A 24943-nucleotide genomic window follows, 5' to 3' on the forward strand; every position below is an offset into this window, starting at 1 on the left:
CCGACATCCGATGGCTTTTGTTGGGATAATGCAGAAATTGGGCAAAACAGACCTGATTTTTTAAAATGAACCAACAACTCTGGAGGGCTTTTCCACACCTGGAAAGCACAGAAACTCCCACCCTGCTCCTGATTTTGCATATCCCTCGCAATCCTGAACCCAATTTCCCTGCTCCTCTCTGACCCTCCCGGGTCCTGACTTCCAGCTCTGCCATTCTTGACACCGTCTGAGCCAACCCGCCATCCATTGCCCAGGGACTTACCCGTTGGCTGCAATTGTGGGAGCCGATTGCTGTGAAGGGAGGGAGGGAAGAGAAGAAGTTTAACTTGCCGTTGTTGCAGCTTGACGTTCTTCTCAAGGCAGGATCCCGCTCTGCGATCATCCTCAACTAGCCCACCCTGAATCCTATCCTATCACTCCGCTCAGCCAAGCATGGCAGAAGCAGATTTTCTTCCATGTCCTTTTGGGAATAAACGCTCTACCCTTCAAGGGGCTCAAAGTAGCTGACGGTGTTTTCTCCTACTCCATTTTATGCTGCCCACAACTCCATGAGGTTGGTCAGGCTAAGACAGGGAGAATATACTACTGGCCCACGTCCATCTTTTATAGATACTTATGGGTTTCACCACCATACTGGCCCTAAGGCGCCTTCCGCACATGCAGAACAATGCACTTTTAATCCACTTTCAATGCACTTTGAAGCTGCAGAACAATGCACTTTTAATCCACTTTCAATGCACTTTGAAGCTCTTTGATCTGAGATTGCAAATGCCTTCACAGTCCAGGTGCTCAGGAGCAACAGCCGCAGAAGGCCATTGCTTTCACATCCTGCATGTGAGCTCCCAAAGGCACCTGGTGGGCCACTGCGAGTACCTGGACTAGATGGACTCTGGTCTGATCCAGCTGGCTTCTTCTTATGTTCTTATAAGCTGGATTTTACTGTGCAGCATAGCACAATCTCCGCACCTGCATCAAACTACAATTCCTGGGATTACCTGGAAAATGCCATGAAGACTTGAGGTAGTCTGCGGCGTAGACATGGCCCCTTGTCTCTCAGCCAAATTGACTCTCCATTATTGTTTGTGATAAGGACAAATGGCATCAATGAAAAACTCTACAGAAGTGCCTACCCGTAAATTAGTCCCATTGGCACTGAATATTTTTTTGTTCAAGTCCTTTAATCCATTTTCAATGCACTTTGAAGCTGGATTTTACTGCACGGAATAGCAAAATACACTTTCAAACAATGGTGAAAGTGGATTGAATGCACATTATTCTGCATGTGTGGAAGGAGCCTAAGTTAGAGCCTGCTTTTAGATAATGCCTGCAGTAACCACAGGAACCCTGTGGTGCAAAGTGGTAAGTTGCAGGACTGGAGTCAAAACGTCGCCTGCAACCTGAGTTTGTTGCTATGATTAAAGCGTGGATGACTGTAGCAATCCAGTCAAGCCAGGTAGTTTGCACTAGGGGAGAAGACCCCGATTCTCCTTCCTGCACTGAGTCTGGGGGCGTTTCACTTGCCACGACCCCCATATGCCCCGCGCTGCTCTCAGCGAGCGTCATTTCTGGTGCGCGCCCGGGCTTCCCCACGACCCCGCGCTCTGTGCAGGGTCATCAAAAGGTGCCGTTTGGAAGAGCGCCAGGAATGATGCGTGCTGAGGGGGCGCGACAGCGGCAGCGTCGGGGCGGCTGCGTTGTCGCCGCCCCTGTAGTGGGGAGTGCCAGGGGACCCCACGCTACTTGCCTACAGTAGCCCGAGGCAGAAGGTAAGTGAGAAAATGCCCATCGTTGGACTTTTTGCACCTATGCACACATCCTGGGGATGTGGGGTTGGCACTCACTCATCCTGCCTGCTTTTCACCTCGATCCTCACCTGGGCACGGCGTTCTTCGTGTCGATGCTGTACCTCCACAGGGTCCTCCCAGGGCTGCCCGTAAGCGTCCAGGCGGGGTGGCTCCCAGCCGCTCTGGAAAGTTGGAGTGTAGGAAGCTGCGTATTCCCGGGGGAAGTCAACTCTGGAAGAACCAGCAATAGATACAATCAGGAAATCCTCAATCGTACCCGTCAAACTACAAATATCACCCGCCTGTTTCTGATTAAAGCTGTCAAAACAGTTAAGCGGTCTGCATCAGTGTCTTCACACCAATGAAGCTGTACCCTTCTCCACACTGACAGCATAGTGCAAGTCCAGGTCTAATTTACCAAAGGGACCTTGGGATTCAAGTTCAAAGGTTACAACTACAGCCAGTGGCGGGATCCAAACATTTTAGTAACAGGTTCCCATGGTGCTGGGATTCAAACTGTGGCGTAGTGCCAATGGGCGCGACGAGGGCGTGGCTGGGCATTTTGGGGGCGGGGCATTCCTGGGCGGGGCTGTGGCAAGGACGCAGCCGCTGCGCTGGTCCTTGGGCGGGAAATGAACGCACGCAGGCGCAGGCTGCCACTCAGCTACTGCTGAGAGGAGGGGCATAACTAAGGCAAAAATCACGTGGCAAAATCACCAATTAGTAACCCCCTCTAGGCACACACAAATAATTAGTAACCTACTCTCGGGAACCTGTGAGAACCTGCTGGATCCCACCTCTGACTACAGCGCTATAAAGTTGAGCCTAGGCCACCAACCCTCTCTGTGACATCAGAGCAGCTCAGCCAATGAGAAAGGAGTACGGGGCACCTTCACTGCGAAATTCTGCTGCAACATCACAACTGAGTCGTCAAGGGCAAGACAGAAAATTTAGCGGCTAGGGGGGAGATTGTAAAAATCTGACTGATGGTCGAGAGGGGAGACGAAGCCAAGCCACACACCGTGGGAGAAAGCGTAAGCAAGAGAAATGGCGAGGGGACAGATCTCAGCACCACAAAGGCTGATTCTCTTCCCCTGATATATATTGTACCTTGCCTTGGTCCAGTTTTCACCTAGCGAATGCCAGAGCTCAGCTTCCTGCTCTCCCAAGCAGCTCCGTAACATGGCCACCGCCTCCAGGGTCAGCATGGGGCTGCGCAATTCAGAAGCAAATTCCGGGCCCCCGGAAGTCTCCACAATCTGAAACAGGATGCAAAAGTCAGAATCCTGAACTCCTGGTTCTCTGATACGAGTGCCTAACGAACACCCTTTTGAAATGTGCAATCCTCAAGTCTCTTTTCTGCACCTAGCTGATCTATATTTGCCACAGTCGGATTGCCACCGTGGTGGGATTCAAATAATTTAACAACTGGTTGTTTACAAGCACCATTTTAACATCCGGTTCTGCCGCAGTGGTGCGAACCGGCTGAATCCCACCACTGGGTTGCCACCAGAGGTGGGATCCAGCAGGTTCTCACAGGTTCCTGAGAGTAGGTTACTAATTATTTGTGTGTGCCAAGAGGGGGTTACTAATTGGTGATTTTGCCACATGATTTTTGCCTTAGTTACGGCCCTCCTCTCAGCAGTAGCGCGCAGAACTTGAAGCAGTCTAGCAGGAGGTGCACCGGCGTGCGTGGCAGCCTGTGCCTGCATGCATTCGTTTCCTGCCCAAGGACCGGCGCAGTGGCTGTGTCCTTGCCACAGCCCTGCCCAGGAATGCCCCTCCCCGGAATGCCCAGCCACGCCCCCATTGTGCCCCACCCAGCCCCATTGGCGCTACGCCATAGTTTGAATCCCACCTACCATGGGAACCTGTTACTAAAATTATTGGATCCCACCACTGGTTGCCACCCTGGATTGGGAAACTCCTAGATAATTAGGGGAGGAGCTTAGGGTGGGCGGGGTTTGGGAAGGGGAGGGTCCTCAGTGGGGTATAATAACATACAGTCCACACTCCCGAGTGCCCATTTCTCCAATGGAACTGATCTCTGTCATCCGAGGATCAGTTATAATTTAGGGAGAACTCCAGGCCCCACCTGGAGGTTGGTAACACTACAATACAGATTGTACTACGTTGCCTTGCCAACAGAGAGCTCTTACATATGCTGGGTATTACCAAAGGCACCTTGCAAGCAGATGACTAGCCTGTCAGGGAGAAGTATTCTAGACGTCTAGCATGGTACAGTGGCTTTCTGTGTTCAAGGGGTTTTTCAAACATATTGCTCCCCAACAGGCCAGGAAAAACTGGACCATGCAATATTTGCTTTCCCTGTCACCTGCTTATGCTGCAAGAGCAAACTTGAATTTAGATTGCTTCTCAACAGTCCTCAGGAAGAGATTGTTCTTTATTTGCCGCAGGGCAGGAAGCTTTTCCGTGGCCCCCGTTTCAAAATTGGCCCTCGGCCTGCCGGCAGCATGAGATTTAACCAGCAGTGTTAGGGCCTTTCCCCACTTACCTTAAGCCCCGCGCTACATTCCTCAAGTAGCGCGGGGTCCTGGGGCACTCCCCACTGCAGGGGCGGCGACAACCCAGCCGCCCCGAAGCTGCCTCTCTCGCACCCCCTCAGCGCGTGTCATTCCTGGCGTTGGAGAAAACGCACGCCAGAAATGACGCGCGCAGTGAGTAGCGCGCAGCGATGGCGGTAGAGGGAAAAGTGGGGAAAGGCCCTTAGACGGGTTCTGAAAGTGGGGGTTTTTTTTAGTTCTTTTCAGCTTTCCAGAGGTCGGCTTCCCGACAGGTCACTTACCGTCCTCAGGGGACCAAAGAGAAAATGTGTCAGCTCCTCTGAGGTTGGGTTCATGATATTCGATTTGAGTCTCGCCTGGGTTGGGAGGAGAAAACAAACAAACAAGTAAAGGATAGTCTAAGTGGTTAATGGAAACTAGGTAAAGAAGAAGAAGAGTTTGGATTTCCACCCCACCTTTATCTCCTGTCAGGAGACTCAAGGTGGCTTACAAGCTCCTTTCCCTTCCTCTCCCCACAACAGACACCTTGTGAGGTAGGTGGGGCTGAGGGCGTTCCAAAGAACTGTGACTAGCCCAAGGTTACCCAGCAGGAACGTAGGAGTGTGGAAACACATCTGGTTCACCAGATAAGCCTCTGCCACTCAGGTGGGAAGTGGCTGCACCCAGTTCTCCATATTAGAATCCATATTAGAATCCTGCTGTTAACCACTACACCACGCTGGCTCTCTGTTTCCCCTCACTGGGAGGAAAGGAAGGCGTGCCCCCAACACTTACCAGAAGGCTGAAGGAATATTTAATCTTAGCCAGGGTGTCCGCGAATTCTTCTTCAGGAGGTGGCTTAGCTCGGAGGGTCAAGAGCCCCACTGTGGAGAAGGCAAAGGGAGAACATGATCTGGGTTAATCTAGCGCTACAAATTAGGACACTGAAATTCTACCTCACTACAATTCCCGGCTCCAACCAAGTGGGGGGAGGGAGTCTCCTTCTTTGGAGGTTTTTAAAGATAGGCTCGTTGGCCATCTGACAGGAGTGCCTTGCTTGTTTATTTCTACATTGCAGGGGGTTGGACTTGATGGCCCTTGGGGTCTCTTCCAACTCTATGATTCATATATTTTCTCAGTATATATACAACACAAAATTATTCTACCTGGAGGCTGGAACCTTAACTTCCAGAATCCATCTTGGATTCCAGAAGCTTCCTCAAAATTGCTGCGTGCCTCACTGGCACAAAATAATAATAATAATAATAATAATAATAATAATAATAATAATAATAATAATTATTATTATTATTATTATTATTATTATTATTATTATTATTATTATTATTATAATACACATAACAACACAGCACAAGTGTCTGGAATTCATCTCTGAATATCGAGTCCTTCCCAAGGACCTAGGATATTAGAGGTATTTGCGTAGAATATGTGCAGTTCCTAGAAGTGCTGCTTTCTGCAGCATGTGGACTGATGTTCTGTCCAAGTTTAGGTTTTCCAGATGTTTTTCAAGATTATTATTATTATTATTATTATTATTATTATTATTATTATTATTATTATTATTATTATTATTATTAAATTTAATAGACCGCCCTACCCCCGAAGGGCTCAGGGCGGTTCACAAACCAATCAACATTTGAATACAACAAATAGTTTCAGTTAAAACAATAAATAAATTAAACATTAAAACACTAGCAGCAGTGATCTTCCACAATTAAAATAAGTAGATGATGTCCGGCATTAACCCCCCCAGGAGGGGACTGGCCGATATTCAGTCAGCAGATGACAAAGCTGTAAGGAGCAACGAAGAAGGGCGTGTGTGCCCCTTGTGCGTGTGTGGCACTATGATATGATTGTGTCACGCCTGTATAGTCGTGTCACACCTGCATGGAAGACCTGTATGGGCATATACAGTTCAGAACCTGAACTTGTATCCCAAAATCCAACTGGCGCTGAATTTGGTGGCGTTTTCAGCACCTCCATCTGTGCCCCGCCTATCTTGGGCTCCAGCTGTTACCCAGCTGGGGTGAGGCAGGTGTCCACAGCCCTGGGAAAGCCCGGAGATCATATCTCACCGCCTGGTCCTCGGCGGCGCCCCTTTGAGGAGCGCTTCCGTTGTTCCAGCACGCGGAACGCTTCGGCGGCCTTCTGCAACGTCCCCATGAAGGCCTCCACATCGTCAAACGCCTGGTTCAGAAGATCCTGGCAGAAATGCAGAGAAAGAGGAAGAAAGAGGGCACGATGACGAAAATGCAGCTCCAGTTCAACAATGTGGAAAGGGCAACCCATATTAGGACCGGCATGACAGAGATTGCTAAAAATTAATCAAAAACGAATCCTGCCGATTGATCCATGAGCTCCACCTGACTCTGGGGGTTGATTTGCCATTGCTCAGTTAGGAAAAACGCACGTCACACGAGCAGCTCGTGATTTTTTAAAAGTCTTTCTGATGGACCGTTCCTCCTGCCCAGGATCAAGGAGGGCAAATAACAAGATAGCGAAGTGAAAACGGTCTTGATCTAAAACAGGGATGGCGAACCTTCTGGGCTCAGCATGTCAAAAACCCTGACCATTCATTCTAAGGGTTACCCCACACCGGCTGTCAAATTTGGGGCTTTATGCTTATTCCTGCCTTACAGAATTACCATGAGAAGAAAAGATGAAAGAGGATCCCGTGTTATAAGAAGAGTTTGGATTTATACCCCACTTTTCCCAGCTGTAAGGAGTCTCAAAGCAGGTTACAAACTCCTTCCCTTCCTCTCCCCACAGCAGACACCTTGTGAGGTAGGTGGGGCTGAGAGAGTTCTGAGAGAACTGTTGAGAACCAATTGGCCATGCTGGTAGGGGCTGATGGGAATTGTAGTTCCTGAACATCTGGAGAGCCGCAGGTTCCCTACCCCTGGACTAGCCCAAGGTCGTCCAGCAGGAATGTAGGAGTGTGGAAATACATCTGGTTCACCAGGTAAGAGTTAATAGCTCAGATAGAGGAGTGGGGAATTAAACCCGGTTCTCCAAATTAGAGTCCACCTGCACTTAACCGCTACACGGCACTGGGGAGGCAGTGTACCCATCTCGCCACTAGTGGGCAGCAGCACATAGTTCGTGTGCTATATGCACAGACAGCCCCGCAGCTTCCAAAAAGCAGCTCACTGGGTTGCATCCAAATACTTTCCAGAAAAAAAGTGTTCGATATGTAAAATATCTGAATCTGAATATTATCTGAATATTATATCTGAATCTGAATATTATTTTTAGAATCCAGAAATGCCAAAGTGCCCAGACTCCACTTTGAAAATCTGTGCAGCAGGGCGGAAATCAACAGGTATGACTTTCCAACACACTACTCTGTCACTTGTGCCTGCCCACAGTGCCTCTGCTAAACGTTTGTTGGAAGGTGATGAGGTAGCCATTCGACTGGGTACGTCCAAAAGTGGAAGAAGCACAGGCAGATCTGTAAGACCTTCCTCCACGGCCACCACTCTAGTCATTCTAGCCAGCGTGGTGTAGTGGTAAAGAGCAGGGGCACTCTACTCTGGAGAACCGGGTTTGATTCCCCGCTCTGCCGCTTGAGCTGTGGAGGCTCATCTGGTGAGCCAAAATAGCTTGTGCTCTCCAACACATGCCAGCTGGGTGACCTTGGGCTAGTCACAGTTCTTCGGAGCTCTCTCAGCCCCACTTACCTCCCAGGCTGTTGTGAGGGAGGGAAAAGAAAGGAGATTGTAAGCCCCTTTGAGTCTCCTATGGGAGAAAAAGAAGAGATATAAATCCGAACTCTTTTTCTCTTCGTCTTCTCTTCTGATTTTGCAAACCACGCCTTTCCAGTCAACTTACCATATCTTGCTCCATACGGATGAGGGCCAGGTCCGGCTGAGTTTGTGAATCAGCTGAAAGTAGAAAGATTAGAAAGGGTTACCAGCCTGCAACCAGAGACGATGTTTGGGTCTTTAACAGCAACTGCTGCAGCCTTCTGGAATAAGGTATTGAAGCCCATGAGATAAATTGTGCAAATAGAAATACTAAAAGATTTTACTTGTAGCTCATTTGAACATTAGGCCCAAAGGTATTTCAGCTAATAAAGATATATTTAATGGGAAATTTGTGTACTACACCCAGAATGTTAATAGCTGAATGATGGAGACAGAAGAAAAACATTCCAAAATAGCTTAGGAAAGGATGGTTTGGCCCCTTCCGCACAGAAGAATGCACTTTCAATCCACTTTCAATGCACTTTGCAGCTGTGCAGAATAGCAAAATCGACTTGCAAACAATTGTGAAAGTGGATTGAAAGTGCATTATTCTGCAGGTGCGGAAGGGGTCACAGTGGTTCCCAACGTTTTTTCACCCATTGTCCTAAAATTGCACCCCCACATTAGCAAACCCATTAGGTAATTTTTTGCATACCCCCAAATGCTCTGATGCACATCCCCTGGGGGTACGTGTACCCCAGATTGAAAACCAGCAGTTTAACATGTTAACTGGGGAAATAGCCGCGTATGGGAAGTTCTAATAGATTTGTACAAATTTGGTCCCTTTTTGTTACTTTTTGGAACAGTAAGAAGTGTGCAGAATTGGTTAAAAATACTGAACCTTGTTTAGGTTGTGAATTTTTATGCCATGGATATAACATTCTGTATTATATGTGTATTATTATGTATTGTATGTTATCAAATTAAAAAGGCAGGGAAAGAGCAGGCCGCTCTGACTTTTCCTGGCCCCCTCCTTCTCCAGCTCATCACCATTCAATTTATCATTCATAAGTGTGCCTGAAATATACGAATAAAAGAAACAGATTCCTGCCCACAGGCGCTCAGACACACACACAAAGCTATCTTAAAATAAACCCGAACCCTGGAAACAAGAGGAAAGGGGGAGTGAAAACCTGGTACTGTTTGGGTGAGAATAAAAGAAACTAAAAAAGAATTAAAGCTCTCAGCAGTCTTGCATAGATTAAACCAAAGGCCCAATGAAGAAGAAGAAGAAGAAGAAGAAGAAGAAGAAGAAGAAGAAGAAGAAGAAGAAGAAGAAGAAGAAGAAGAAGAAGAAGAAGAAGAAGAAGAAGAAGAAGAAGAAGAAGAAGAAGAAGAAGAAGAAGAAGAAGAAGAAGAAGAAGAGTTGGATTTATATCCCCTCTTTCTCTCCTGTAAAGAGACTCAAAGGGGCGTACAAACTCCTTTCTCTTTCCCCTTCACAACAAACACCCTGTGAGGTAGGTGGGGGCTGAGAGAGAGCTCTGAAGAATTGTGACTAGCCCAAGGTCACCCAGCTGGCATGTGTGGGAGTGCACAAGCTAATTTAGTTCACCAGATAAGCCTCCACAGCTCAAGTGGCAGAGCAGGGAATCAGACCTGGTTCTCCAGATCAGAGTGCACCTGCTCTTAACCACCACGCCACTGCTGCTCCCAAGCAAGGCTGGGAACTGACTAAGCCCTGGGCTCTCACCATTATCAGGTTGCTTTTCAGCTGGATCCGAGGCAGGGGCCAGGGGGGTGATGACTTTTGTCCGGGAAGGCTTGCTGGGCTGAGCCACGGCGTATGGAGACTCTTCGGCTTGGTTGCCCAGCCAGTTCTGAGCAGCTCTGTAAAGGAGAGACAAAAGAACAGCACAGGATTGAAACTGGGTCATTTCTCCGCGTCGGTCACTCCAGCTGTAATCCTCTACCCCACGCTACATAGGGTGGGTGGCAATAGGCCAGCCCTATCACCCTCCCAAACTGCTTGAGAATCAGGTCTCTGCCAGCTGAGAAGCCCACCTGAACTCTCAAACTCTTTCCCAATCCACTGGCTGCGTGGCCACAGTCTGGAGTTTTTGCTGCTAACATGTTGCCTGCATCTCCGGCTGGCATCTTCAGAGGCATGTCAAGGTAAGGTATGTCCCTCTGAAGATGCGAGCCAAAGATGCGGGTGGCGGTGGGATTCAGCAGGTTCGCACCACTTCGGCAGAACCGGTTGTTAAAGTGATGGTTGTCAAAGTGATGCTTGTAAACAACCGGTAGTTAAATTATTTGAATCCCACCACTGGATGCGGGCAAAACTTTAGAAGCAAAAACTACCAGACTGCGGCCACGTGGCCCAGAAAGCCCACAAATCCCAGTTGATTTTGGCCGTGGAAGCCTTCGACAATACGTCTTTCACGATCAGTTTGGGAGAAAGAAAAGCAAGTTTCCAAGTAGGTTACAAGAAATAAAAGTTTGTGCTAAGGAGCTTTTGGAAGAGGTAGATTTTTGGCAGAGGAAACCCTTTGACTGAGCTGACAAGCCGCTCTTTGGTTACCTGAGTGCCTCTTTCCTCTGGGCATTTCCTCCAGACTGGAAGTCTAACAGGGCACTGTGAACATCCTGCTGGATAAGTTCGGCCTGGAGAGGAGAGAGGAAAGAGCAAGGGAAAAGACTGAGGAGGGCAGACGGAATCCCCCTTTAAATTAAAACAGATTAGCAAGGTCCACTTCTTAGGTTCTCAAATGGCTATAGCCATGGCAGTGAAATAGAACCTCCATGTCCAGAAGCAGTATACCCCTAACCCCTAGGGTTGTAAAGTTCCCAAATGGCTATAGCCGTGGCAGTGAAATAGAACCTCAATGTCCAGAAGCAGTATACCCCTAACCCCTAGGGTTTTAAAGTTCCCAAATGACCATAGCCATGGCAGTGAAATAGAACCTCAATGTCCAGAAGCAGTATACCCTTAACCCCTAGGGTTGTAAAGTTCCCAAATGGCTATAGCCATGGCAGTAAAATAGAACCTCCATGTCCAGAAGCAGTACACCCCTAACCCCTAGGGTTTTAAAGTTCCCAAATGGCTAGTAGCCATGACAGTGAAATAGAACCTCCATGTCCAGAAGCAGTATACCCCTAACCCCTAGGGTTGTAAAGTTCCCAAATGGCTAGTAGCCATGACAGTGAAATAGAACTTCCATGTCCAGAAGCAGTATACCCCTAACCCCTAGGGTTTTAAAGTTCCCAAATGGCTATAGCCATGGCAATGAAATAGAACCTCCATGTCCAGAAGCAGTATACCCCTAACCCCTAGGGTTGTAAAGTTCCCAAACAGCTATAGCCATGGCAGTGAAATAGAACCTCCATGTCCAGAAGCAGTACACCCCTAACCCCTAGGGTTTTAAAGTTCCCAAATGGCTAGTAGCCATGACAGTGAAATAGAACTTCCATGTCCAGAAGCAGTATACCCCTAGGGCAACAAAACCTATTGTTGGAGGGCTGTGAGCCTTCAGAAAACACCCTATAGGCCGCTGTGGGAAACTAGGTACTGGACATGATGGATCTTTGGCCTGATCCAGCCGGGCTCTTGCCCTTCTTAACTTCCTTACCCCAACGTGGTCACACTCAAAGAAGTGGACATCCGGCTTGGGTTGATCTGGCTCCTGGCACACCAGCAGGAGCAGGGATCGGGACCGGGTCTCAGATCGGACTGCTTCGCAACGAGCCACGGCGGCCAACCCATAGTTCTCCAGCTCCTCCTGCAAGGGGAAACAAAGTCACCGAACGCCGTACCAGAAAGCCCACGTGGGAGTTTCCCATCAGCCCCTGCTCCATCCCGCCGCTGTCCTTCCACTCTGTCCTCGGTTGCTCTTTTACCTTTGAATTGACGTCGCAGAGTTTGACGGCTGACCCGTTGACCTGAAGCAGCATTTCTTGAGCCCAGATCTTCCCTTGGGCGTCCATGACAGACAGTTTCCTTACAGCGTCTTCCACAGTTCCTAAATCATCCTCCTCGCCAATGGAGAAAGTCACGAGGTGCTGGGAAGAGATTGCAAGAGAGAGATTGGCCAGACTGCGCCGAGCACCGAGGCCCTTCGTTCATTTCGCTGCTGTTTGAACTAGGAATCTCGGGGGAATGGCAGACCACCTGTTTGGAAAGGTGCGCAGTTATCCCTTCCGGGATGTGGGAGTGAAGCTCAGACGCCTTCCACACATGCAGAATAATGCACTTTCAATCGATTTTCAATGCACTTTGCAGCTGGATTTTACCATGCGGAACAGCAAGATCCACTTGTAAACAATTGTGAAAGTGGATTGAAAGGAGAGGTGGGATCCAGCAGGTTCTCACAGGTTCCCGAGAGTAGGTTACTAATTATTTGTGTGTGCCGAGAGGGGGTTACTAATTGGTGATTTTGCCACGTGATTTTTGCCTTAGTTACGCCCCTCCTCTCAGCAGTAGCGCGCAGAACTGGAAGCAGTCTAGCAGGAGGTGCACCGGCGTGCGTGGCAGCCTGCGCCTGCGTGCATTCGTTTCCCGCCCAAGGACCGGCGCAGTGGCTGCGTCCTTGCCACAGCCCCTCCCAGGAATGCCCCACCTCTGGAATGCCTGGCCACACCCCCATTGTGCCCCGCCCCGCCCCATTGGCGTTACGCCACAGTTTGAATCCCACCACCATGGGAACCTGTTACTAAAAATTTTGGATCCCACTGATTTAAAGTGCATTGTTCCGTATGTCGTCGTCGTCGTCGTCTTCTTTCTTCTTCTTTCTTCTTCTTCTTCTTTCTTCTTCTTCTTCTTCTTCTTCTTCTTCTTCTTCTTCTTCTTCTTCTTCTTCTTCTTCTTTCTTCTTCTTCTTCTTCTTCTTCTTCGTCGTCGTCTGGATTTATATCCCCCCCTTTTCTCTCCTGTAGGAGACTCAAAGGGGCTTACAATCTCCTTTCCCTTCCCCCCTCACAACCTGGTTCTCCAGATGAGAGTGCACCTGCTCTTAACCAGTACACCATGCTGGCATCATGTAAGAAACATGATGCCAAATGAAGGTGCCCCACCCAGCCCTCCCCACTCTCATTAAATAGATCTTCCTCCACCCAGAGAACCCACAGAGACAGAGAAGCACCTACGTTGACTGCATACTGGGAGACGTCCGCCATGATGACGCTGGAATATTTTTTCCTCTGTTCTGCAGAAGGACAGAAAACATATCATATAGGTAAAACTGCTTTGTAATGTTTACCTACAACAATAAAGTAGACCAGGAAGTTCCGTGTTGATTCTGTAGGTTTATAAGAAATATGGAAATGTGTGAATAGAATATTAAGTCCTTTTAAAAAGGAGGTGGCTTTTTTGTAACTGACTAGTAGCAGAGGGTAAGATCCGTGTTTTCCATTGGCCCTTTCCTCTCCAGCGAGGAAAAAGCTGAGCTCCTTTGTGGCAGCAGCATCTCTGTGCTTTTAATAGTGACACAAAAGGCAGAAATCCAACAGATGAAGTTTCCCTTTCTGCACGCTGAGGAAAGCATCACCTGTTGAACATGTCCCCAACATACTGCCCTTCAGTCTGTTTGTGGGGTGGGTGGAGAAGAGTTAAAACCCTATGTAAAAGTCCCACCTTCCATGTCAATAATGCTAGTTATGAAACAGGATTGTCTAGTTCAAAAGACCTCACCTTCCCACCCAAGGATCTATCTCCCGAAGGAAGACATTTCGGTTCCGAAGACTTCATTCTCTTGCCTCAAGCAGAGGGAGATAATTCGTGTCTGCCCTTGCAGGAACCAGTTTAGCTTGGGAGGAACTCGCTCACATAAGAGTCAGCCCTTCTTGGTCCTTCTTCCGACTTCTCCCTCCCTGCCCCCAGCATATGATTGATTGATTGATTGATTGATTGATTGATTGATTGATTGCATGTAGTAACAGAAAAGAGGGTGTGTGAGTAAAAAGATGATGAAGAAGAAGAAGAAGAAGAAGAAGAAGAAGAAGAAGAAGAAGAAGAAGAAGAAGAAGAAGAGGAGGAGGAGGAGTTTGGATTTATATCCCCACTTTCTCTCCTGCAGGAGACTCAAAGGGGCTTACAATCTCCTTGCCCTTCCCCCCCTCACAACAAACACCCTGTGAGGTGGGTGGGGCTGAGAGAGCTCCGAGAAGCAGTGACTAGCCCAAGCTCACCCAGCTGGCGTGTGTGGGAATGCACAGGCTAATCTGAATTGCCCAGATAAGCCTCCACAGCTCAGGTGGCAGAGCTGGGAATCAAACCCGGTTCCTCCAGATTAGATACACGAGCTCTTAACCTCCTGCGCCACTGCTGCTCCATCAATCCATCAATCATCCATCGATCACCTAGCTCATGCACTAAGGCGCACAAGTTAATTATTCAGGGCGGAGAGCAATTCGCTATCTCCAGCTCAGGTGAAAAAAACCTGGAACTTTTTGCACAAAAGGCCTCTTAACATTACATCACCCACTCACATAACAAGGGTGGAGAAAACTGTTTCAGACAAGCCAGTGCCGGAAGGGCAGCTCCGCTTTGGACAAACTAATTTGCAAAGCCGGGTCGTATTGTTTATAGCTATTACAGCCCCATCAGCTGATGTGGCTTTTTTTAGTGTTTGGGAATCTTCAATCACAACAAGCTTAGGATCTGAAATTTGGTTGTCGGGGGAGATTTCCGGCTCCCCATAGAGTTGGCAACCCTACCCCATTCAGTTCTGAGCCTTCTTATCACCCAAAGACACCCCCTACCCCCCCGCAAAAAACTCACCATAGATGGTTCTGGCGCTGGGTTTAGGGACGTCACCACTGTTGGGAAAAAATTGGGCAAGTCACAAGGGGTCTTCTTGTCAGACTGTTTATTGCCCCCTGCTCCATCAAGACCCTCTGGCACCTTAAGACTCTGGGAGCGCCCTGTCTCCTGAATCCTGAGCTGATGTTATCCACAAGCATCATGGGGGAAAAACTGCACTAGCATTTATTTAGCTGCCCTCCTAGTGTTGCCAAGTCTGGGTTGAGAAATTCCTGGAAAGAGAGAATAGACCCGTGGTGGCGAACCGTTGGCACTCCAGATGTTATGGACTACAATTCCCATCAGCCCCTGCCAGCATGGCCAATTGGGGCTGATGAGAATTATAGTCCATAACATCTGGAGTGCCAAAGGTTCGCCACAACTGGAATAGACTCTGCCCCCTCCTTGAGAGGAACTGACGTCTGCAGGAAAGAGGCCATCGGTCTGTAATCGTGGTCTGAAAAACTAAATGTTTGTCAGAGATTAGAGGTTCGCCTGAGAAAATTCAACATACTTCCACAGGCCGGTGAAGTGCTGTCGAGATCAGGCCGCGACCAGCGGTTTACAATGCATTCTGGTTCTTTTCGTTAGCCAAATGTGGCACAGAGCCCGAAGAGACTCGCAGAGCTGATCGGCACCGATATTGAAACGGTGACAAATATTGGCATTGTGGGTCGAGGTTGGACTCGGGCACTGCAACTTTCTGCTGTGTGCCGTGGCCCGTGGGGCTCCTTTCAGTAGCTAAAGATGGAGATTTATGCGCAGTATGCACAGTGGCATGATGCAACTGTTGTGTTGCGATGCTCTAGACCAGTGATGGCGAACCTTTTTGCAACCCAAAACCCACTTATTTATCGCAAAGTGCCAACACAGCAATTTAACCTGAATACTGAGGTTTTAGTTTAGAAAAAAACGGTTGGGTCCGAAGTGTGCATTACTCAGGAGTAAGCTTGGTGAAGCAACCATGCAACGCTTCGAATGGGTGAATCATGACCCTAGGAGGGTTTACTCAGAAGAAGCCCCATTGCCAGCAACCGAGCTTACTCCCAGGTAAAGGATTGTGCCCAGGACAGCCTTGATGTGTGTGTGTGTGTGGGGGGGTGTGTGTGTGTGATTTTCCGCCCCACCCACATGATGAACTCTAGGCATGCGTGCCCACAGAGAGGGCTGTGAGTGCCACCTCTGGCACCCGTGCCATAGGTTCGCCACCACTGTTCTAGACAACTAGCCGCTTAGCCTGCTGTCCTTGGGAAATGTTGCTATATAAATCTGACACCGACGGGCTGAATAAGATCATTATCCTAAAAACCATACTTACCTTTCTGAGTTGCTCATGCTGCCAAGAGACCAGCTCTAAGGGTTTTAACACAACCTGATAAATTCAAGAGGAGAAAGTTAGCAGACTGTCCACTGAACTAGGGAACCTGCTAGCTTCGTCCGCGTGTGCCAGTCACAACCAACTAAATCACCCTGGCTGCTGGCTTCCGTTCTTCTGCTAGACGTGTGGTTTCAAAATTCAAGGCAAGCCCTTTCCCCCGAAACAGCTCAGGAGAACTCTCGATTTCTGGCACCCGGCTCTTTCGCTTTCAAGCGCCACCCGCCTAGTTCTGGTCAGATTCACCTCAGCTAAGGTTTCCTAGACAATAATGTTGGCAGATCAAGGCTGTGGTTGCCATGACTCGGAAACAGTTTGACACACAAGTTCAAGACAGCCGCAGGAAAGCCGGCTTTGCTAAATCAGGGGGTGAAACCAGTGGTGGGATCCAAAAATTTTAGTAACAGGTTCCCATGGTGGTGGGATTCAAACTGTGGCGTAGCGCCAATGGGGATGGGCGGGGCACAACGGGGGCGTGGCCGGGCATTCCAGGGCGGGGCTGTGGCAAGGACGCAGCTGCTGCGCCGGTCCTTGGGTGGGAAATGAATGCACGCAGGCGCAGGCTGCCACGCACGCCGGTGCACCTCCTGCTAGACTGCTTCAAGTTCTGCGCGCTACTGCTGAGAGGAGGGGCGTAACTAAGGCGAAAATCACGTGGCAAAATCACCCATTAGTAACCCCCTCTCGGCACACACAAATAATTAGTAACCTACTCTCGGGAACCTGTGAGAACCTGCTGGATCCCACCTCTGGGTGAAACTTCAAAATCTGCCTCTGATCCATTGTAAGCATGTTTATACACATCTTCCCTTTGCCTCCAGGGATGGTTGAGAGGAATCCAGCTGTACATCTGACTATTGGAATCCTTTCCACTCGTACTATTGTTAGATTTCCCCCAAAGGGATATCACTTATACAGAGACTTTGAGTTCTAAGCGTACATTTTGGGATTCCCCTTGTTGTTTGCATTGTGTTATCCACATTGTGTAATTTTTCTTTATTGTTTGGTTTTTTTTGAGACAGACTTTTTAATTATTTCTATTAAAGGTTTCTATTAAAGGTTTCGTTTTAATGCTGTTCTTTGAGTCAGACGGAGGTTTTCTTTTTATAGTATCTAACTGTTCTGGCTCATTTTGTGTACTGAGACAATGGTTGTGAGGGCAGCCATGCTCTGAATTAGCTTTTAATTTCAGTGGTGGCAAACCTTTGGCACTCCAGATGTTATGGACTACAATTCCCATCAGCCCTTGGCCATGCTGGCAGGGGCTGATGGGAATTGTAGCCCGTAACATCTGGAGTGCCAAAGATTTGCCACCACAGGAATAGATGAAACTGCTTCAAACCATTGACAAAAATGGTCCAGGGTCCAAAACCGAGCAAAATTGTTCTCCAGAACCTTCCAGCTGAGATCCTGGGACTGTAAACTCTTTTATATATTGGACCTTTGAATAACAGAAGCTAGATATTTACATTGGTGTCATTGTCAACCTATACGCTATTTGCGTCACCGGAGGAAATATCAGCTCCATGGGGCTAGCCCAAGAGAGGGAAAATGCCTTAAATTTATCCTCAATGGTTACAACCCAACCCAGGGGTCCCACTGGAGAAAAAAAAATTGGGGAGCTCCATACGGCATGCCACATTGGGTTTGGCCTGCTCGAACTGCACCTTCTTGACCTTAAAAGTAGTGTTGTTGATTCTGGCATGGGAAATTCCTGGAGATGTTGGTGGGCGGCGGGGTGCCTAGAGAGGGGCAGGATTGGGTGTCACTCTGGGACTCCCAATGCTCCTATGCCCTATAGAAGCTCTGAAGCTGTCATTTCCCCCAGGGGGAATGGTTTACCTAGTCTTGAGACCAGCTGAAGTGCCAGAATTCCAGACCCCATCTGGTAGTTGGTAACCCTAAAGTACCTCCCATGGTGGAGAATGGAAACCCATCCATCGTCTTCCTCCTGCCCCTTCTCTAATTCAGCAACTGTACTGAGTCCTGGCTTTGTCTCAGCTCCCCTCCCGCAGTAGCCCATGAAGCACCTACGTCCAGAGGCGTTCCTCCCATTGGGCAAAGTGGGCAGTTGCCCAGGGCGCCACCTTGTGGGGGGCGCCAAAAATGCAGGTGGGATTTTTTGAATTTTCAGTGTTTTGGCCTGCAGGGGGCGCAGTTTTTAGGCTAGCAGCACAAAAATTTCAGGGATTTTTTAGGAGACTATCCTAATGATATTACCCAGGTTTGGTGAGGTTTGGTTTGGGAGTCCAAAGTTATGGACTCCCATAGGGAGTGTCCCCACCCCCTATTGTTTCCAATGGGAGCTAATAGGAGATGGGGGCTACACCTTTGAGGGTCCATAACTTTGGACCCCCTTAACCAAACTTCACCAAACTTGGGTGGTATCATCAGTAGGGGCTCATGAAGATCCTCTGAAATTTTGGTGCTGCTATCTTAATAATTGCACCCCTGACAGCAGGCACACCCTAAAAATTTCCCCAGATTCTCCTTTTAAATCCACCCCCTTCCTGCCAATGCTTGTTTTCTTTCTTTCTTTTATTCTTTCAATGCCTAATAAAGGTTGTTGTTGTTGTTGGGGGGGGGGCATCAAACTCAGATTTTGCCCAGGGCTCCAGTTTGCCCAGGTACGCCACTGCCTATGTCCCTTCCGCACGGGCACAATAATGCACTTTCAATCCACTTTCACGATTGTTTGCAAGTGGATTTTGGCTATTCCGCACAGTGAAATCCAGCCGTGAGTGCATTGAAAGTGGATTGAAAGTGCATTATTCTGCATGTGCGGAAGGGGCCTCTAGACTAACCTAGGAATCCAGGTTCCAGTTAGTGTTATAAAGCCTGACTCATTCCCCTACCCCACCCTAAAAAAAAAAAACAACCACTCATGAAACTTGGCTCAAATAACTCTTTCCCTACTCAAGCTCCACTCAAGTGGTTAAAGAACAGTGCGAGGGATTAGCTTGGCCCTGCACCCTTCAACGTACACTTAGAACGAAGCCTGATATTTGTGTTAAGTGTCTGCTATTCTGGAAAAGTTGGAGCACTGGTGTTAGCACTGAAAGTATAATTGCATTTAATCACATTTAGTCATATTTAGTGGCATTTATTACTCACTTATATTCAGTAATTATGATATGCTTATTCCTATGTTATACTAGCTATTTTGAGTTGCTCACTGTGGAAAGGCCTTCAGCTCCCAACTTGAGCTGGATGGCGGAGAGCTAGACAACATGGAAGTCTACACTTTCTGCTGATTCGGCAGACTCTAAAGGCATAGGTAAAACATAGCCTAAAACAAGCCCCCAACACATAACAAAAGAAGGCCTTTAAGGGTACACCAGCCAGAGCGTTCAGCAGTAAATCCTCCTGACTGAACCAGGGTCGGAGAAAGGGAACTAAGTTAAAGGGGACACATATTATTAGTTAGGAATACACTTGCCTCTCTCAGTGCATTCCTCCTGTCAGATTCTGTGTTTTACCATCCATCTAAAGGGTGAAGGCAGGGGCACTGAGATGGTGCCAGGGGTCGAGAAGCTTTGGGAGAAAGTTGTTTTAATAAAGTGGAAAATTGTTTAAGGATTGTCCTGTAATTGACCCTGAGGTGTCAAGAATTCTGTGATGTATCGGAATTTAATGACTTCGCATGCGATACTTTTCTATAAAAGGGACGGTCCCCAAAGCCGAAGTTGAATCTTTCCTCCCAGGGTGCTATTGCAACCTGTTCCTCTCTAATAAACTTACTAACTGCTTGAAATCATTTTCTTTGTCTGTCTCTTTGATTCTCTAAATCTGAATTGGGTAACTTATCCTGTTCCCTCTATATGGGGTAACACTGGGGTGCATATATGGCAACCCCCCCTCAAAATAAACCCCTCACCAAATAAAAATTCTCACTAAAAATCATTCATCAGGTCTCAGGTTCTTGCAGAAGCTCCTTGGCACATCTGCTGCATTTCGCCCAGCAAGACAACTTTATTAAAGGCGGAGTTCTACCTTCCAACTCGATCGAGTGTCATAAAACCTGCAGCTGAGCAGAGACTCCTCCCTTGGCCCACACAGGGTCACATGCCAAGAAAATCAGCCACAAATGCATGCCCCGCCTTGTTCCAAAATTTGCTTATAATCCAGCCACAGATTTGTCAGCGAGGTATTTGAGCCAAGGTCCGGCAGCCCTTTGGGCGTAGATGGAAAAGGCAGCCAAGTTAATATTGATTCAGACGGATAGTATGAGATGGCTGGGAGGCTTGTTATCAGGTGTCTAGTTTAACAGCCAAGAAGTTAACGCTCGCTGTTGTAAAGGCTAGGTGAGCTTCCAAGCAGACCGACAACTGTTTTACAGGCAAGCCTCCTGTGGTGCTAAAACGCGATTGTTCCCCAGAGCCGCAATCAGTGGTGGGATCCAAAAATTTTAGTAACAGGTTCCCATGGTGGTGGGATTCAAACTGTGGCGTAGCGCCAATGGGGCTGGGCAGGGCACGATAGGGGTGTGGATGGGCATTCTGGGGGCGGGGCATTCCGGGGTGGGGCTGTGGCAAGGACGCAGCCGCTGCGCCGGTCCTTGGGTGGGAAACAATGCACGCAGGTGCAGGCTGCCATGCATGCCGGTGCACCTCCTGCTAGACTGCTTCAAGTTCTGCGCGCTACTGAGAGGAGGGGCGTAACTAAGGCAAAAATCACGTGGCAAAATCACCAATTAGTAACCCCCTCTCAGCACACACAAATAATTAGTAACCTACTCTTGGGAACCTGTGAGAACCTGCTGGATCCCACCTCTGGCTGCAATACCAAGATAGAAATTTCGTGGGTGCAGAATTCTGCTGCCTGTCATTCCACGACGTGACCCTTACCATACCATGTGTCCCTGCTCTTCTGAAAAGAGGCAGGGGCCCACCAGCAATAAGGACTTTCTCGGTGGTAGCCCCACAGACCTCCTTGCCCTATGCCAGGCCTGTGTTTCTTTCACTGCCACTTTGTTTTGCTTTTGGGCGTTCCTATTATTTTAATTGGGTGGTGTTTGTTGATTTTAGTTTTTAAATGCCCTGGTTGGTTTCTGCAAGGGGCAAGATTTTTTTATGAGCTGTTTTAATTGGATTTTAATGTTGTGAATGGCCTTGGGCAGTTCCAGCAGAGAGGCAGTATGCATTTTAAATAATCTGTGAAGACACAACAGCCCTGCTTGAGAAAGAGATGGCAACTGTATTCCTAGAGAGTCTAGGAAATCACTGCTAGGTGTTGCGGGTCTTGAAGGTCTAATTGCTGTTGCTTGGAACTTAATTTTCAACTAAGGTTGAACCCTGGGGTCCGTTTTGAATGTGAAAACCTGTTTGGGGGTTATACAAATGTAAAATAACAACAGTGCTAGCGGCAGCGAAAGACCTGAACAGAGAAAGATATATTACACCCTGCTTAGCAAATCTCGATATTACAAAGTGCAAAAAATCCTTTATTAGTGTAGAAAATTAATATAACAACCAGTTATCCATTCATACATACACCACATTCATACCAACACTCTCAAACATCATATATCCCTCTTACAAAATCTCCACTTATAATACCTCTAATTAACTGATATATGAATATGCTACTTAAACTTGTTACAATCAAGAGGAATGAATGTAACAATTATTCAATACAAAGTTAAATTAACTTATTTCCTCTTGATTGTAACAGGTTTAAGTGGTATATTTATAATCAGTTAATTAGAGGTATTATAAGCTGAGATTTTGTAAATTGGGTAGAACCTTTCTTTGTACTGAATAATTGTTAAATTAACTTATTCCCTCTTGATTGTAACAAGTTTGGTATATTCATATATCAGTTAATTAGAGGTATTATAAGTTGAGATTTTGTAAACTGGGTAGAACCTTTCTTTGTACTGAATAATTGTTAAATTAACTTATTCCCTCTTGATTGTAACAAGTTTAAGTGGTGCATTCATATATCAGTTAATTAGAGGTATTATAAGCTGAGATTTTGTAAGAGTGATATCTGATGTTTGAGAGTTTGTTGGCATGAATGTGGTGTATGTATGAATGGATAACTGGTTGTGACATTGATTTTCTGCACTGTTAAAGGATTTTTTTTTTGCACTTTGTAATATCGAGGTTTGCTAAACAGATTATACAAAAGGAAGCAAACAAATCTGGAAGCAGTGCCGGATTTACCTATAGGCACAGCAGGCTGGAGCCTAGGGCCTCAAAATCTAGGGGGCCTCTGACCCAGGTGTATAATATTTTTGACACTGTCATAGATGTATGCATTTTATTTATGCATTTTTTTCAACCACTGTGATATTTAACAATCATATCTTATCGCTTTTATGGGAAGAATTGTGAATTGCAGAACTTTCGTCATCGTCCTTGGCTTTACTCAGTTTTGTTTAACACGCTCTGGCATCTCCCTCTAGTTGGGAGGTTGGGAGGGTCTTCACAAGCAAAATAGCCTGGGATCCCTCTTCATCTATATCCAGCACTGCCTGGAAGCATCTTAGAGCATGCGCAAAGTATTTTTCCTTGCCACTCAGTATTAGTAACCACCACCAAATGCTCAGCTTTAAAGGGTCTCTGTGCCACAAGTTGGGAAAAGTAGGAAGGCCAACCCTTGCTACACCTGTCAGAGGAAATTAAGAAGCACCCCTTTGTTCCAAAATCATCCTGACCCCAGAAATCTCAGCTCCTAGATTTCTCCTCCTCTTCATCTTTTTTTAAAACATCTGTATCTTGCCTTTCTACCCAATAGGGTACAATAACAGTCAACAGTGACCAAAAGATATTTCTAAATGACGAAAAGATATTTTTCAAAAACCAAACCAGTTATCCACAGCTCTAAAGAAAATGCATTAAATGCCTTTAGCCTGCTTGAATGCCAGCCACAAGCGATATCTTATGCCTTGCCTCAAAAAAAACCTCCAGCCTTTGGTTAACAACTAATACTTTTTCGGAGAGGGGGTGTTACGTGCCGAGGCTTATTTCAGCTTAAAATCATGAACTCGGACAGCTCTTGCCCCCGATCCTGGCTGCGGTCGCTCCCCGTTGGACATTTGCCCAGAGGTTCTCTCATTACTGAACAGCTCTGGCAGAGAAATGCCCAGATTTCAAAGGCGCCTCCGGAGTGGTTCTGAATATCTCTCTTTCTTGTAAAAGTCTGGAACCTTCCAGCTCCGAAGCAAGGATTTCAAAAGGGTGAGCCTCAGACCGGCTCACAGAAACAACTGCCAGAAGAGTTTGAACGAATAATAGAATAAGCACTAGTGGTGGGAGCAACCTGCAAACACAGAATGTGGTTTTCTCACAAAGTCCACTCTGGATCCTCTGTCCCAGTTTTGTATTCCCAGCGTGGTACTTGTGCTGCTATTCCTCATCAAGACTGTGCTCCCAGCAGAGGATCTCGCGATTCGCTGGACTTTGAGCTAAAATCCAAAAAATCAGGAATCCTATTCCCTTACTTCCTAAACTGATGAAAAGAACCTTAAATAAAATAAAGAACCTTAAATAAAAGAACCCTAAATAACCTTGAGCTAAAATCCAAAAAATCAGGAATCCTATTCCCTTACTTCCTAAACTGATGAAAATAACCTTAAATAAAAATAACCTTAAATAAAGAACCTAAACTGATGAAAAGAACCTTAAATAAACTGATGAAAAGAACCTTGGGAGTTCTCCTTCCCCTTTCCACCTGTTAAAATCCTCCACTATTAAAATCCTCCATTATCCTATTAAAATCCTCCGAAGGACCCAAAAAATCTCAATTTCCAGGTCCCCTCTCTCTGCTTCACAGGGTCTTCCGCTCGCCTCAAAACCCGAGTTCTCAATTCTCTTTCTCCCTTGAAGCCCCATCAGACATGTAGACTTACCTGTCAGGTGCTGCTAGCAAATAGGCCTACTCAGTCAGCGGCTTCTGCACCTCTACCATCTCTCCGCGGGGCCAGAGCTGGTGACACCCTGTGTCGACGAGCAGAAGTTGGAAACTGTCTGTGTGATCTGAGTTCCTGAGCAAACAAGCCTGTCCCATGGACCACACCTCTCGCATACCTTGGCAGGTCGCAAAACCTCAGCGAGCTGCCGTTAAAAGAAAAGGCTGTGCTTGAAACTCAAGCGGGGGGGGTGGGGGGAATGACATGTTCTTTTGAGAGTCACTGGGCTTTGCTGGTTGGCACTACAAAGCGAAGGAGAGACATTCAATTGACGCCAGTTTACCTCTTGGGGTCTCTTCCAACTCTATGATTCTATGTAGTGGAGATGGTCAGATATCGTTTTGGCCGAGTAGCCACCTGGTGTGTGCGCTGGGAAGTCGAGCACGGTTTCTTAGTGTGCATAAAACACTCACCTTTGTAACTGTTGTGCTTCGAAGAAGTTACATGCCATGATTGCAAGTGAAATCTCCCAGTGTTAGCAACTGTGTTCCCTTAAAAAAAAAACTTCAAAAAAAGGCAGAGAGATCACTTGCCTTTTATTTGAGGGCACTGATTTGGTCCCTCTCCCTTCTTTGGGGGTTTTTAAACAGAGGCTGGATGAAATATGTCGGGAGCGCTTTGATTATGTGTTCCTGCATGGCAGGAGGTTGGACTTGATGGCCCTTGGGGGTCTCTTCCTACTCTATGATTCTATGAATAGATTCTTGGGGTGGTTCAGTTGTAGGACAGATAAGACATGCCTTGAAAGGGAATGAATCTTAGGCCCCTTCTGCACACGCAAAATAATGCGTTTTCAAACCACTTTCACAACTGTTTGCAAGTGCATTTTGCCATTCCGCACAGCTTCAAAGAGCATTGA

At 47.2% G+C, this 24943-nt stretch overlaps 1 protein-coding gene across 1 annotated transcript in view; it reads right to left on the reverse strand.

Annotated features, from left to right (window-relative positions):
• The window catches only part of EPS8L1 (EPS8 like 1), a 38223-nt gene extending 14067 nt beyond the window's left edge, over nt 1-24156 (reverse strand). Inside the window, exons 1-15 of the mRNA XM_048517084.1 lie at nt 24025-24156; nt 16113-16166; nt 14774-14811; nt 13141-13199; nt 11896-12057; nt 11628-11777; nt 10580-10662; nt 9749-9885; nt 8141-8193; nt 6385-6511; nt 5084-5172; nt 4591-4665; nt 2895-3043; nt 1874-2015; nt 263-291 (exon numbers count right to left, since the gene is read on the reverse strand). Coding sequence (XP_048373041.1) covers nt 263-291; nt 1874-2015; nt 2895-3043; nt 4591-4665; nt 5084-5172; nt 6385-6511; nt 8141-8193; nt 9749-9885; nt 10580-10662; nt 11628-11777; nt 11896-12057; nt 13141-13199; nt 14774-14811; nt 16113-16129 — 1310 coding nt within the window. The 5' untranslated portion in view covers nt 16130-16166; nt 24025-24156. The remainder of the gene's footprint in view (nt 1-262; nt 292-1873; nt 2016-2894; nt 3044-4590; nt 4666-5083; nt 5173-6384; nt 6512-8140; nt 8194-9748; nt 9886-10579; nt 10663-11627; nt 11778-11895; nt 12058-13140; nt 13200-14773; nt 14812-16112; nt 16167-24024) is intronic.
• Nucleotides 24157-24943: the final 787 nt, after the last annotated feature.

Source organism: Sphaerodactylus townsendi, linkage group LG15 (assembly GCF_021028975.2).
Source record: "Sphaerodactylus townsendi isolate TG3544 linkage group LG15, MPM_Stown_v2.3, whole genome shotgun sequence".
NCBI classification, from domain to species: Eukaryota; Metazoa; Chordata; class Lepidosauria; order Squamata; family Sphaerodactylidae; genus Sphaerodactylus; species Sphaerodactylus townsendi.